This window comes from Thermobia domestica, chromosome 18 (assembly GCF_964235325.1).
Source record: "Thermobia domestica chromosome 18, izTheDome1.hap1.1, whole genome shotgun sequence".
Lineage (NCBI taxonomy): Eukaryota > Metazoa > Arthropoda > Insecta > Zygentoma > Lepismatidae > Thermobia > Thermobia domestica.
Window position 1 is genome coordinate 57776754 of NC_137471.1, and position 15109 is coordinate 57791862.

Sequence of the window (15109 nt, forward strand, 5' to 3'; positions counted from 1 at the left end):
GACGGTAACTGAAGCAAGAATATCCAAATACGTACAGCGTTGGCTAAACAAGCGTCTTGAACAAAACACAAGCTCTTCACAAATGGAAGCAACTCGAAAACACTGACAAAAAGACTGCCAGAAACATGTCTGGGCAGAAGATCCGAAACCTAGAACACTGACAAGCAGGACAAAAAACAGATGTCAGGTGAAGAAAAGAGTATTATCCAAACGACGTTCCGAAATAGTGGGCTGTCACGTCGAAGGCTATTGAAGGCCACATCGAAGGAAAAAAGACATGAGATCGACCCCGAAACACATGGACTGAGAAATAAACCCAGACATGAAATAATAATAATAATAATAATAATAATAATAATAATAATAATAATAATAATAATAATAATAATAATAATAATAATAATAATAATAATCTGCAGTTGGAAGACATTTTCCACAAGGGCGAGGTTAATCTACAATCTGAAATACCGATGATGAAGAAGCAAGGACAGACAGCAAGTTTCATTACATTACTTAACATGATATTTTACCAAGCGAATGCCGACACGATACCTTTGAATACATACACTGACTACCTTTTAACTTCAGTGACTTCATGAGACTTCAGAGTAAGATATTTCAGAACAAATGCACTTAAACTACGTTAATTAATATTTGAGATTATTCGGAAATAAATGACTGAAATGCACAATATCTACGTTACGTGGTGCGACGGAATTGTGAGCAATATCAATTGAAAATCTTCTCAATAAGCAGCCATCATGACAAAAGTGAAGCTGCAGATGTTACAGGACGTGCTGTAGTGATCTGTGTAACATGCCAGGTCACACTGATTTACGGTCATTTTGCTGTCTTCGTTGAGACTAAGATATAATGTGGTAGAAACTTATCGTACTTTGGTGAAAGCATAGTGTGTAGACTCAGTTTCAGAACGGATGGCTGTGTAACTAGTATTAAACATTCCGTGCCTGCAGCAAGAAGCTCCAAGATAAGGAAAGCAATGAATGACGTCACTGGAGGATAATACCACTTTAAAGACTTGTATGGAGGCAAATCCATGCACAACTATCAAGGACCTCAGCCGGTTGTTCAACGTCTCTATTTCAACTATCTGACCCTAGTAAGAAAGGCGAGAAGGAAAATGACATGAAATGAAATTTCTAGTTTTAAGCTCTTTTGGATGAACAAGATAAATGATTAAGGAAAGTGAATTATTATGTAATAATTTGGAATTATAATGTGGGAGGAAACAAGAGAACCCAAAGATGACACATGAATATGATGTCCATCACAAAGCCACGCCTAAAACCAAACTAACGACCTCTCACACCACAGGCGAGCGCCCTACCACTGAGCCATTGTAACTCCACAGGAGAGGAGAAATCGACAAGTGAATGGCGTAGGAACTGAGGAGCATCACAAACAGAGGGTGGACATAAACAATAACTTGTAGTTCCTTGCTAAAATTAACCCTTACTCGATCCCATTGTTGTGTGTGACGAGTTTTGTATGATAACCGCAAGAGGAATGGATAGTAACTCAACGCTAATGAATATACTAGAAAAAAAGCAATGTTTCCGCTATAGAGATCTGAATGATTCTTCACACGTAGTCGGTAATCACTTCAGTTACTGAACTGAGAAAGCAGATACGTGGCTTTATTCACAGTAAAGAAGAATAAACTGTCAGAAACCGAAGTTTATCAATTACTCGTCTTGTTTTAACATTAAACTGTAACGTAGCGAAGCTACTAACGGTTGCACTGAAAGAATACAGGGCGATATTTCTATCGTGCCTGGTGAAGAAAAGTAACTACTACGTACCCAAACCCACTCAAACTACATCTGACTCGAAATATCGGCAATGGGACGAGGCCTAAAACTAGAAAACGGAAATAAGGAAAGGCCGAGAAGTACAAAACAAGTTGGAGTAATCAAAAGACAACTTAAGCAAACCAAAAGTCAAGGAGTGTAAGTTGTGAGCGGGAAGTGGAAAACTGAATAATAATAATTTTCTTTTTTCGCTTAACGCTTTTCACGGAAAGGAGTGAAAATATAGGTTGTAAATACTGGACCACCGGTGTTTCGGGCCATACCTTTAGGAACCTGAAAGGTAGAGCACTTTCCTATCAGTTTTACCCACATATTACTTCACCTGAATGTATTTTTCTGCAGCAGATATCTTTTGGATCATCAATCATAACTAACAATATTGTGAAATTTTCCACGCATGTCACCGGTTTCTGTTTGAAATATTACTCGCCTAGTGTCCTTACTTGAAATTTCTGACTTCAGGTGGGTTACTTGGCCACCGGAGCTTTGGTTCCTACTTGTTCTTGGTTCCAAGGTAAGGCATTGTGTTAACTCGTATTGACGCATCAACGCAGCGCATAGTATTATTAATCATGTCCGTGTAATCCCTTTGTAATACTCAATTTGAATCATCCTGTATACAACGAATTCGAACAAATATACATTGTATTTCTTGGGTTCTCTTTCCCCAGTATATCATCTAGGAGAAGGGCTCAAGTCCATTCATATTCTCTTACATAGGTACCAAAGAAGAAAAGAAAACCTGTTCAACATAATACAGACACAGCGAGATGAAAGAAAACATTTTCTTTTTTGAAAGGAAGTGGAAGGCCTTTTAAAGGGAAGGGAGGTTGAACTTCTCATTTATTTCTTTACTATTTAATTTTGGGAGAATAAGAGTGCAGAAATAGAACGAGCTTTACGCACGCCTGATGTAGAAGCCTGGTGGAGGACTAGACAAATAAAAGGTATAGGAACGTTCTCGCTTCCAATTACTAAATTAAATCAAGCATGCTGCAGTTATTACTGGAACAATTGTTTATGAAATATGAACAAAATTTTAGTATGCGTTTTACGAAAACTTGGAAGAAAACACCCCCTAGGCTTAAACTATTGCTTTTTTTTTTTTTTTTTAACTTTACTTTACTTGAAATTATATATGCCACATGATAACATATAAACAAAATTGGAAGAACAGTTTTTGAGAAAATCGTTTGGGGAGGCAGGAAGGGGGAACTTACCCAAACAACTAAACTACCCCTTGTGGATATCTTCAGAAGCTGCTGCTTACGCCACACTATAGGACTGTTAATGAAATGTATATTTATGAAATATAAGCAAAATCGCCCATACTGCGTTTGAGAAAACTTTCCGAGAAAAATCAAGCCGAAGAGTAAACTTTTCAGAAGTTCCGTACGCTAAACTATATAGAGTTGTTAATGAAATGCTTCTTTTAGACATCGTCTGCGTCCAATTCGAGAAAATCCGTCGGGAAAAATTTCATCCCAAAATTTATTCCTTGTGGTTGTTTGAATGAGAGACTATCTTTCTAGATCATGGCGCGAAAATTTTCCGGCGACAATATTTTAGTTCGGCAATAGGGATTTGGCCTGTGCTTCGTTCGTCAAATCCCAAATGGTGGCTAAGCTCTTTGGTCTGACTACTTGATTCAGACCTGATTTTTCCTCGCTGATTTACACCACATTTTAGTCTTATTAACAGAATATGTTTAACATCAACAAACAAAACAAAAACAACAAAATTGCCTAAGATGTTTTCGAAAAAAAATCTCAAAACACCCCAATAGTACTCTACCCCTTGTGAATCATTTTTCAGGGTTATTTACGCAGCACTGCACGGTTGTTAATGCAATATTTATTTACGAAATATACACAAAATCGTTAGAGTCGTTTTTCAGAAAATCTGAAATCTTGAATTCGATTTTTCTTCATGATTTCCTTACTTTTTACTTTCCTATCATCGCTCGAAAGTAATACAAAACGAGAAATAAAATCAGCCATGACTCATGACTATCTGACATCCTCTCCTGGAATTCCAAAGTAGGCATGGCAAAAACATTATAAAAATAGTGAGAACGTAAGTACATAACACAAAAGAAGATAAATTACCGCTGCTGTAAGTTCTTTCGTTAAGGTTTGCGTATTAATACACTTTTACGTATTGAATAATAAATTATTTCCTATTGATTTATAATCTGCTGCTATATTTCATTCACTCACCTTTCTGAGGACATCTTCAGACAAGTCTTTTCAGCATAACAATGAATTGCCATTCTTGTATCTCTCTTACTTTTACAAGAAAACAACTTCCACTTCGAACACAAGCATAAATAATAAAGACTAAAAGATATCGAAAAACTTGAGAATCAGAACTTTTTAAGCACTAAAATATCAGTCATAGGAGGATGTCATTTGCAATATTTCAATGTTATCATACTTAGATGTAGTGTTGAAACATATCAGTAGTAAACACTTACGAAATTTGATTCCTAAGGAAATTTTGATGCCAGAATATGTTGGGCATTTTTTGAAGCTATTGATGATTATTATTAATTATATATCCTATTGTTTATCCAGGTTATCTTTGGATACTTTGTCCTAGTAAGATTCAAGATCCAATAACGAAGTCGTCTTGTAAAATGATCACCAAGGTGTCTGGATAGCCCTAAAACCGCTACATTTTTATTTCTGGAGTCCCTAAAATGTTCTTTTATCCTAGTTTACACACTGGCGCAAATCCCGGGGAAGGAGGGGGACATATTCCCCCAATCTTGGAATGGGGGGAATGTCCGCCTCAATAATAAGATTAGAATTTTTTTTTGGGGGGAGGAATATGATGATTTGTGTCCGATTGCCATATAGGGAAGTGAAATAAAATTGATCCCTTGGCTTGTTTCATTTTTAAAAAAGAATCGTATTCTTTAATATTTCAAACTGAACTTTGTGTCCTGGCGCATTTAGGTCACATCAATCTGTATTAATTCCGCTCCCGCTACTTGGACACAAATTGCAATAAGTGTGTTCACGGTATTGATTTGTAATTCTGATATGTACCATTACTTCATCTACATTGCCTGACACAGGTTTACCTCTGAGTGGGCCCTGGACATCAAACCTGTGTTACTGGGAGAAAATATATTGCAACCACGAGAACATTCAATAAACGAAGACCCAAAGGACTATCAAGAGGAACGCGTTAAGGATTAGTGTAGACTAGTGTGGTTTAGTGTGGTTTGGTGAATGTGGAGTAAGTGTCAAGCTAGTGTTCTTAATGCTTTTAGTGTGCAAAATAGGCAAAATTAAATAAAACATACAGGGGAAAACCAGTGTATAAATAATGAAAGAATTAAACATGATCACAGGAGAGAAACCTGAAAAAGCAAATGAAAACCAAGCTCATACAGGGAAAACCTGAAGATAGAAGAAGTCGACCAAAATAAATAAAATTATACAATAATAAAAATTAAATACTAAATAAACATCTAATCAAAAAATAAACAAAATAAATAAGAAACAGAATAAATAAATGAAGCACAAGAAAATTAAAACATAATAATCATAGCCAATAAGCATGGACTCAATCAAGTTAAAAAAGAAACAACGTATAAATAACTTTAAAAATGGTAATAATAATAATAATAATAATAATAATATATAGACATATAAATACCCCCCAAAAAATAGAAGCAGCTAAATAGCTAGGAGTAACTAACTAAACATTTCTAGGATTACGATTAAATAAATAAAAATAGCAAACAGAGGTAGGAAATAATAGGATAGATCAGATGGAATTTAGATAATTTTGATTTGATTTATAATCAATTTAGTATTAGAATATGCTACGGTCCTTGGAAATTGTATTAGTCGATATTTGAGTTTTGCATAGTTAGTATTAGAATATGTTAGGGTCAAGCTCAATAGTTTTGGCACTTTGGAAACTATATTAGCCGATAGTTGAGTTTAGCATAGTTTATTCTTTATTTTGTTTTGTCTTTTTGTTTCCTATTCGTAGTTTTGTTTCCTTTCCCTTATCCAAATCCCCTTTTACCAATACCAAAATGAAAAATAAATAAATAAAAGGCAATGATGATAACCCGTGTCGGTTTTAATTTTCAGATACCGGTTCTGAAAGACGGTCAAAAAAACCTCAGAAATCAGATTCATTTAACGTAATATGTCTTACCTCCCCCAAGAATAAGCCTCAAATCTGCCCACCTCGTTTTTCAACTTTATAAATAATTTGAACATCGCTTAATATATATATATATATATATATATATATATATATATATATGAACGATTTTACCCCCCCTCCCCACAATGTTGAAAACAGCTTTGCGTCAATGAGTGTAGATATTATTTTTCGTCATCCCCTACATCAATCATTAAGGAATTATTGGTAAATCATAATTACTTTATTATTCTGTATGTTCCTTCGCTAGGAAGGAATAGAATGAGAAATACCTTTTAAACTTTCAGCTGGGGTCTATACTGGAATTCAGAGTCATGTGAGTTTGAAAGTGGTGACAGGTTAGTGCAGGCAGAAAAGGCTGGACCGTAGGTATATTTAAGGGTGTAAATTAGGTTGAAAAAATTCAATAGTAGAATGTGTGCGTTTTCTTTGTGGTAAGATGTTGAGAAGTCAAGCTGATGTCGAATATATCGAAGTTTTGTATCAGGGTTTTGACTTTTCTTCGGTAATACTGAGTATCTGAAGAGGTCTACTTTCGTAAAACTAGTGTGAAGGTTCGGAGGATTAGGTACAGTATGTTTTCAAATGCTTCTCCTTAGTAGGATATAAAGGTTGGGGATTTTCGGGAGTTGATTTTGGGACGCGTACAAAAGGCTTTCCTAATTTCCGACAGTCTACGAAAAACAATTAGTGCTAGTGATGAGATGATGATAATATTATTGGTGGTGATAATGTTATCGTAATTATTATCTTCATTATGTTATTTAGTAGTAGGGATGATAATATTGGCAATGTATAAGATGACTTTATAGTTTATTTTTTTTCTTTTCGTTGACTACTTTTTACCTTTAATTTAACCCACTATTCTCTCCATACCACACTGTCTCTATTTTTACTACTCATCTGTACAATTTTTTTCTTCGTATACAACTACTTCCGTTCATCACGGAGTGTACGGTGCCTCAGTTGTACAGCGCTCACTTCTGGTGTGAGAAGTCCGTGGTTCGATCTCCGGCCATGTGAGGCTGTGATGAACAACGTCAGCCTTAGGGCCTATGTGAGCGACGATCAACTAAAAAAAATCCTTTTAATTTTTACCCCTATTACATTTTATCTTCGGGCTTCTCTATAGTGACGTCCCGCGAAATGTGATCCATTTCTTTTGTGTGTCTTCTTTGACACCCACACGAATGATGACTTGGAGAGAGTTCTTACGTCAGTGTTCATCAATGCTTTTCAACATGCGCGAGTAACATTATCTACTTCCTTTTTCTTTCCTTGACTCTCTTCTAAATCCTAACTACAAAACATTAAAGTTAAAAGCTACGTAGCTTTATTTAGTGTTAATAACGTGTTCACAAGTATCACATAAGTAACCTTATCCGAAGGCTTTATAAAGGCTCTTCGAAAACAACCGTCACTGGTACTCGTATTCCGAACAACCCCACGAGTCGACCCGACAACGATACAGATAATGTAGTTCAATTCGTCGTGTAACCATAACAACGCACCAAACGTATTTTGTTCCATTATTCTATGCTGAGTAGTCGTGTGATGAAGGTATGTTGATTTTTACACTCCAAGTTCTTAGAGTCGTGAATATGGATTTAAAAAGGAAATACTGTGCGATTCGATATTGTGTAACGTAGTTTATCGGCATCTTGACTGGAAAAGATAAAAAGAAGAATGTTTCAAGTGCAAGGACAATATTTCGTTGGTATAAATCGCTTATCGAACGTTGCGAGTCCCCCGCGCTATCTCGTACGGTGGCCGTCCGTCAATGACGATTACTGATGTAAAAATTAAGCGGCGGTGAATATTCGTGACGACAGACATTTGTTAGTTCGAACAGAAATGTAATTATACTGACAATACTAGCGAATAAGTGTTGTAAACTTCCTCGTAAAATAAAACATTTATGGTTACATTTCTGTAGCATCTAGAATATTTTTTCCTAATCTACTCGCAGCTATCGTTAGCTAATGAACTGAACTACACGCTTACATCGTTGTCGGGTAGCCTCGTGACCGGGTGTCTGGAAATAGGAGCGCAGCTATCAGTTGTTTTGGGACAACCTTTGTACATTTTCTCATGCTCACGCTGAGATCCTATTCTACTCACATCAATATATGAATTAAAGCAATGTCAAACGAAGCTTTCTAAGATACAACAATACAGTTTGTATGAGATTGCGTAGAAGAGATGTCAACGAACAATTTCTAGTATTATTTTTTTCAAAACAGTATCAAAAAACGTTAATAATTATTAACTTAAATAGAGCAATATCGATCCTTTGCAGATATACTTTGTCTGGCAATCGCGTTACAAATAGCAAACAAAAGAAAAACGCTGATACAGAACTCACTTGTGATTGCTGCTGTTGCCAATCATCTGAATATGAATGAGAGTACTCCTGTTGATGGTAGTTCTCTCCGCCATAGCTATTTGCATATGGATCTGATGTAGAGATATTCGACTCAACCACATATTGTCTGTCAACAGCAGGGGCTAGATCGGCCACCTAAAAAAATAATAACGAATATAATAGCAACGTATACTGAAGTCAGTAGTGGGCAATTCTCTATGTTACGAAATTACAGTATAAGTAGGGGAAACTAATTAACTAATCCAATCACTTATAAAGACCGAAGATTCATTCTTATATAAACAAAATCTCTATCCTGTGCCAGGCAGTCTTCTTAAGATTGTTTAATAATGTTATAATAATGTTTAAAATTTCGTATTTTTTGCACACAAGAGCTCCATTTTCGATGTTCAGAGCTGCCATTTTTTGCCGAGCCTTTTAAGATAGGAAGATGAAGGACTTGGAAGGTTTTAGGTAAGCAATGGGAAGGATATATCTAAAATTAATATTTTATTCAAAAGCAATGGGAAAGATATCTAAAATTAATATTTTATTTTAAATGTTATTTAATAATTATTTTTTCCTTTTCTTATTCTTCCATTACATCCCTTAGAAATGATCTTCCGCTTTGGTCTATCCGAAGACTTCTGTATCAGAAACTACTTCTCTGTAACTACATTACGCGCGTAATTACTATTCCCCCACTATAACTCTCATGTATTTCTTCACCATAACTTTCTACATTCAGTGCGTATTTGCAAAATGAGTGAGCACGGCTCTCAACTGTACAGTTCTCACTTCTGATGCTTAGGGTCCTTCGGATTCGGTGTTAAACATGCAAGCTTGCGGGAGCAATATCGATTTATTGTTGTTCTTCCCAGTCGCGTTCATTCCACTTACTCCTTCAGTATATTTCACATGCATTTCTAATCCATCTCCTTAACCTACTAACGCAAAAATGGAACGTCAAACTACAGTTCATTTCCAACTCCAGAAATGTGTCTTACACATTCAAGATACCTGGATTTATTGTTGATATGACATTATTCGATGACATATATACATAGTGAAACTTTTCATTTATCCGTTCGTTCTCCTATTAGGGAAAAATTATACATTTTCATTTACCCACTTGTTCGTCCATTGGGAAAAATGATGTATTAAGTATCTTCATATTTATTTTCATGTAACTTTCAACATATTCCTGGTGCAGTTGAGCTTTTGTAATAGTTATGTGCATTATCCAGAAGGCTGATAGGAATATTGTTCCTACAACGTACTTTTCCACTGAAATCAGAAGAGCGTTTCCAACGGCACTATAATACCCTGAGCTACGGTTCTATATTAATGTTCTGGGCAACCAGCAACTGACCTCTACAATTATTTTACAATATGAATCACTTGTATACATAGCACTATTTTACTGCTTTCAAAACCTTGAACTACCAAATTCTATTAATTATGGTCCAGTCTGAAATTTAATACTAATGTCACTTATACTTTTAAAATTACTGTGTAACGGAAATATTTAGTTTCTTCGATAAAAGGTTATGAAGGTAATATCAAGGATCATTTCACTTTACTCATTTACCTTGTATTTCATCATTTTCATAATTTTTATTGTCACCATCACACCCACAGCGTGGGATTAGAATTTATAAACTAAATTGCAGGATATCTAACTGTATTGTTATTTTTAACTAATACGATGCAAATTTAAATCAATTTTCTTCCAGTAATATTAATTTATCCATTTTTTATACACAAATTGTTGAATCTTCAGACTGAAGGTTCAAATATCTGTGATACTGATTTAATTTTTTTTATAAGACTTAGACGAAACCATCCTTGATGTGAAACATTCATGAACTCAACAGCTTAGCTTAAAATAAACAAATAACAAATAACGTCTGCATCTATCTTCGTACGTCACACTTAAAAAAACTTACCTTGCTTTTCAGGGAGTCTATATTCTTATCTGTAGATAGAATTGTAGCGTCCAATTAATCCATTTTTTTTTTAAAAAAAACGGAGCAGTTACTTTCTTTCAAAGGATAATGAAATAAATGTAACAAAGGAAGACAATATATGGAACTAAAATATTCATAACTTGTTTACGTATGCAGTATATTTTAAAACTCCCTGTTAAATTTTCCTTACATCAGATTGCTGATCACTTATTTAAATCTGCCATTTATTAAATTAAAGATTACATTTGCTTAGATAATACATATTTATTACAAATTTGGCTAAAGCAAAATATATTTCTTTTCTGTGTCATCACAACGTCTCTTGCTCATGTGCTAGTCCTTGTCTAAGATGCGTTGAAACCTTATGCTCTACAGACTAAGGACGTCAATAAGTGAAATAAATATAACGATGGCATGCAAACACTCCTGTTATTACTTACACTAGTATGCCCTGTACGCTAAAGGAGACGGATAATTATGAAATTACTGATTGAATGAGAGTGTGGGAGGAAACTGGCACAACGAGGAAAATCCACGGACACACGATTCTCCAGTATAAACTTGCATATCCCGGGATCGAAAGAGGGGCCCTCGTACTAGAGATAAGAGTTCCACAGACTACTCTGCCCCTAATGAAAAACGAATTTCCAAGGCCATATCTCAAATCAGTCGACTGAGAGCCAGCTGGCTCATGCCTATACATTAATCGTTACAACGATTTTATATCATCACACATCTTATTATTTATAATAGTATGGACATTTTCGTTAAAAATCACACTTTAAGACCTAATTTTTAAGTCTAAATTCCTTCCATTTAAATTATTTGGTCTATCTACAACAACAATACAAATCGAACATCCAGCTTCTTCGGCAAATCTTTGATTGGTGGGAGATCGAATCCCGTTCTCTCGTCTGTAGAATAACCTGATTAACACTAGATTATTATGGCACGATCACTATTTCAATCTCATGTCTATACTAGCCAGGTATCTTTTGTACACGTATTTAAGATTTTCCTGTTTTAAACCAGTAGTATGTTAACACAAATCCCTAAAACGTATTGAGTGTTTGTAGAACAAAACTGAAATTACACTTGTTGCGATTTGAAAATAATATTATGAAACTACACGTGCACCAGTTTGTTCGCTGACCTGCAATTTTCTCGGCACCATAATCTCGTTGCTGTAGAACTGTGGTTTCTGGTCAAAAAATTGGGTCCTATGGTTCCCAAAGTCCCTCTTTTTAAACTAACTTAACATTATTCAGGGAATTCTGTAAAGATTCAAACAAATGATAGTCTGACGGTACTAGGTCTGGACTATACAGTGGATGCATTAAAACCTTTCAATCAAATTCTCTAAATTTCTGACGAGTCATTAAATATATGTGTGGTCTGGCGTTGTCAGTGTGGTACACGACACTCCTTTTTGTTTTGTTGCGGCAATTTCTTTTCAGCTGTCAGTGCACTCGCACTTTTTGTCGACACTACAGGTCAAAAGCTATCGTTCCATCCGGCGGCAGCAGCTTATAATGCACGGTGCCCTTCTAGTCCCATCAAATGCACAGAATAACCTTCTGGGCGTCAGCGCGCTTTGCTACAGACTGTGGTGGTTTCTCTCGCTTCGGTGAGATGAGGTGATTTGAGTTTAACGTCCCTTTTAACAGCGAGGCTATATGAGACGGGATCTACTGATTAACGCGGAATCCGAACTTTATGAGCTCCCGCCGGGAATCGAACCCAAGTCTCCCACGCCTTCTTCTCTCTTCGATCACGATCTTTTTTCGCACATTATTGTCATAGGGTATCCATTTTTCATCACTCGTGATCAACTATTTCACGAATGCTGCGATCAGAAATGCCTCGAGTTCACTACGTTTCAATAGATTTGCAAATAGAAATCCAGTAAATATTTTTGAGCTAGTTCATGAGGAATCCGAACATTGAATTCTATTTGAAGCCAGATTTCTCTAAATGGTTTCACATTGTTTAGTGATGGATGTTTAGATCATTGACGATGTCATTACTATTTGTATGCCGGTCTTACTCGACTTTTTTCAGAATATCATCCACTTTGCTATGATTCGTAGTTCACGGTGAGAAGCATTTTGAAGGTAAAAATTTCCAAAACGAAACCGACCAAGCCATCTTTGGCCATTATATTTGATAACGTATCTTGCTCATAAATAGGACAAATTTCTTCACACCGCTGCGCAGCATTTGCACGTTTATTGAAATAAAATTGTAAAATGTAATGCAGTTTTGCGGCAGTTCACTCATCTTCACAGCGCAATATCTCACACTTGATTGCAAAAATTCCAACATTTCTTGCACAACTACTAGCTTCAACTGTCAGGTGTAGAATGGTGTTAGCCTGACTTGTTGCGACTCATATATCTTGAGATTAGGACATTAAAACATCTCGAGCGCAAAAGGTTCAATACTTTTAAGAGACTACCTGATATTCTAATTAGTCATTTCTGTATATTACTAGTCTACATGCAAAGCTACGATATATATCGTTGATTAGCGACAAAATTTAACATCGGTCTTCCGATTGCTAACACCGGTCTTCTGATATTTTAGCACTGGGTTATCAGTGAGAAGACGATCTGCTGCTTTTCTTTCTCCTTCCAAGACTAATCGACAGCATCATCGTTTTACTTATTATAATTGGGGGTCTATGTCAGTCATTATTTACTTCTGTATAATGCAAAATTTAAAGGAAAGCGAGTCTGTTTTCTGGCTTTTCCATAAAACTTATTTCAAACCCTATGAGGAACTTAGAAACGAGAAAGCTTAACGATAGAGTATTATACCAAAATTCGAAAACACTTGATTGCAGTCTTGGTTACAACATACGAAGAAGCTATTTTCCCAAGAATGTCTGAATAATTAAATGATACTAATAGGTAAAACTAGATTAATCTCATTGTTTGAAATACTATGATCTCCCTTCTGAATGCTTTACTGGGGTTCTCCCGCACTCTTGTTCCACCCATCATCCACTTTCATTAATCATCCATCTCCTTTAGCCGTAACCCTGGGACGTGAAACTACGGATTTCATTTCTTTCATATTATTATCTCCCCAGCCTACGTAGCTCTAAGATGATTCTCAAAATTTACTTTAAAAAGAATGCAACCATGTTTTTTTATTGTTCTGCTTCTTACCTGCGCATGCTGTTGAACCCATTCGGCCGTTGCAGAGTTGGGTACAGCGGCTTCCGCCACTCGCGGCTCTGTCCGAGCAGTGGCGGACACTGGTGTTGGTGCTGGAGGACGTGTATTGATGACTGGTGGTGGAGGCGGCGGAGCTTGTTCTTGTAATGCTTTTGTAAGTGCTCCATATACAGCAAGTGTTATAGTTGTGTAACAACCTCTCAACACCAAGCCATCGGTTGGGATCTAAAAAGAAAAAAATATATACGCATAAGTTGAAAAGTATGTCTCAAAATCAATTAAAAACGTCGAGAGTTGAATCACACTGAACAAATTTAAACTCATTCGATCAAATTATACATTATTATTGGTGTGTAACGAAACAAACAAACAAACGTGCAAAGTTGCGACATATACCAATTGATAGATTCCTGTTACGGTCTCTCTTTTTGGGACTCAAATTTAGCTCCCCAGTCGGACAAGAGATCGGAACAGCTGGAATAGCACATAGCCGGAAGCGTTTGAGTAGCGATCTTCTCTATCAGTGTACAGTTTAAAGCGTAGCATACTATGTTAAAATATTTATTTCCCCTTTGGTTTCCGCATGGAAGAAAGAGCAAGTAACATTATCGGTCAATGTCAACATTTTAATAGTTAAAGGGCTATATATTGTTATCAACTTTTATATTTTGTAGCTAATGCATAAAACAAAAGAAAGAAATTTTTCCAACGGAACAGTTTTAATATGTTCTTAACAATTAAATACAAAAAACAGCATAGTCAGACACTGAGTATGAACCACAATGTGGTTGAGTGAATGACAGCATGTATAGATGAAGGTCTCTGACGTGGGAGTAACCTATTCGTAAAACCTGAATGAGAAAATCGAAGGTGAACCTCTAGCGTAGGCATCAAGCTTCGTACGTTCACAAAGTTATTTGTCTAGCGATATCCACCGATGTCTAGCGATTTTGTATAGTGATATCTTAAATGAAGGTCACTGGGACAAGGAAAACATTCTCCTAAATCTGAATGTGAAGCTAAACCCGACTGAAAATTAACTTGGACCTCTGGTGTAGGCGTAAAATCTCCGCAAGTTAACGAAAAGTGATCTGCTTAAGCGAAAGTAAGTATTATTTTTCTATATAAAATTAGTATTGGCAAGTAGAAAATAACCCGTATTTTGATAATAAAATAACGTGTAATCAGCACTTGTTTAGATAAAAGCAGCGCACCGTTGTTGTTTTTCATATTTCGTCTATAATGTGACGCGTTCAGTACCCAAAGGAATAAGCCCACTTTTGGTCCTTTTGGGCACATGTAATCTTTAAAATCTCTTTTTGAAGCTCCTTTCAGCGCTTGAAAAATTCATGATCAGATATTGAAAATAATTATATAAAGTCGGTTTTAACTTTTCCATACAATTAAACCTACCGAACGAACATTGTTTCTTTCTCACACAGCCTGTATATTTCCAAAATTGCTTGTTATATTTGCAAGTTATACATAAAAGAAGAAAAAGATCTTCCGTTTTCCTTGATTTTTAAGGAGTGGGGAGAGCGCGTTCAGACTGAAAGTAGACATCAACTC

General features: G+C 35.9%; 1 protein-coding gene across 5 annotated transcripts in view; it reads right to left on the reverse strand.

Moving 5' to 3' along the window:
• Window positions 1-15109, reverse strand: part of vir (VIR_N domain-containing protein) — a 188056-nt gene that overhangs the window by 110589 nt on the left and 62358 nt on the right. For 4 of the 5 annotated variants that reach the window (XM_081746557.1, XM_081746556.1, XM_081746555.1 and 1 more), the window contains exons 4-5: window positions 13532-13765; window positions 8389-8544 (exon numbers count right to left, since the gene is read on the reverse strand). In XM_081746557.1, coding sequence (XP_081602683.1) covers window positions 8389-8544; window positions 13532-13765 — 390 coding nt within the window. The remainder of the gene's footprint in view (window positions 1-8388; window positions 8545-13531; window positions 13766-15109) is intronic. The other variant, XM_081746558.1, reaches the window with a different exon arrangement.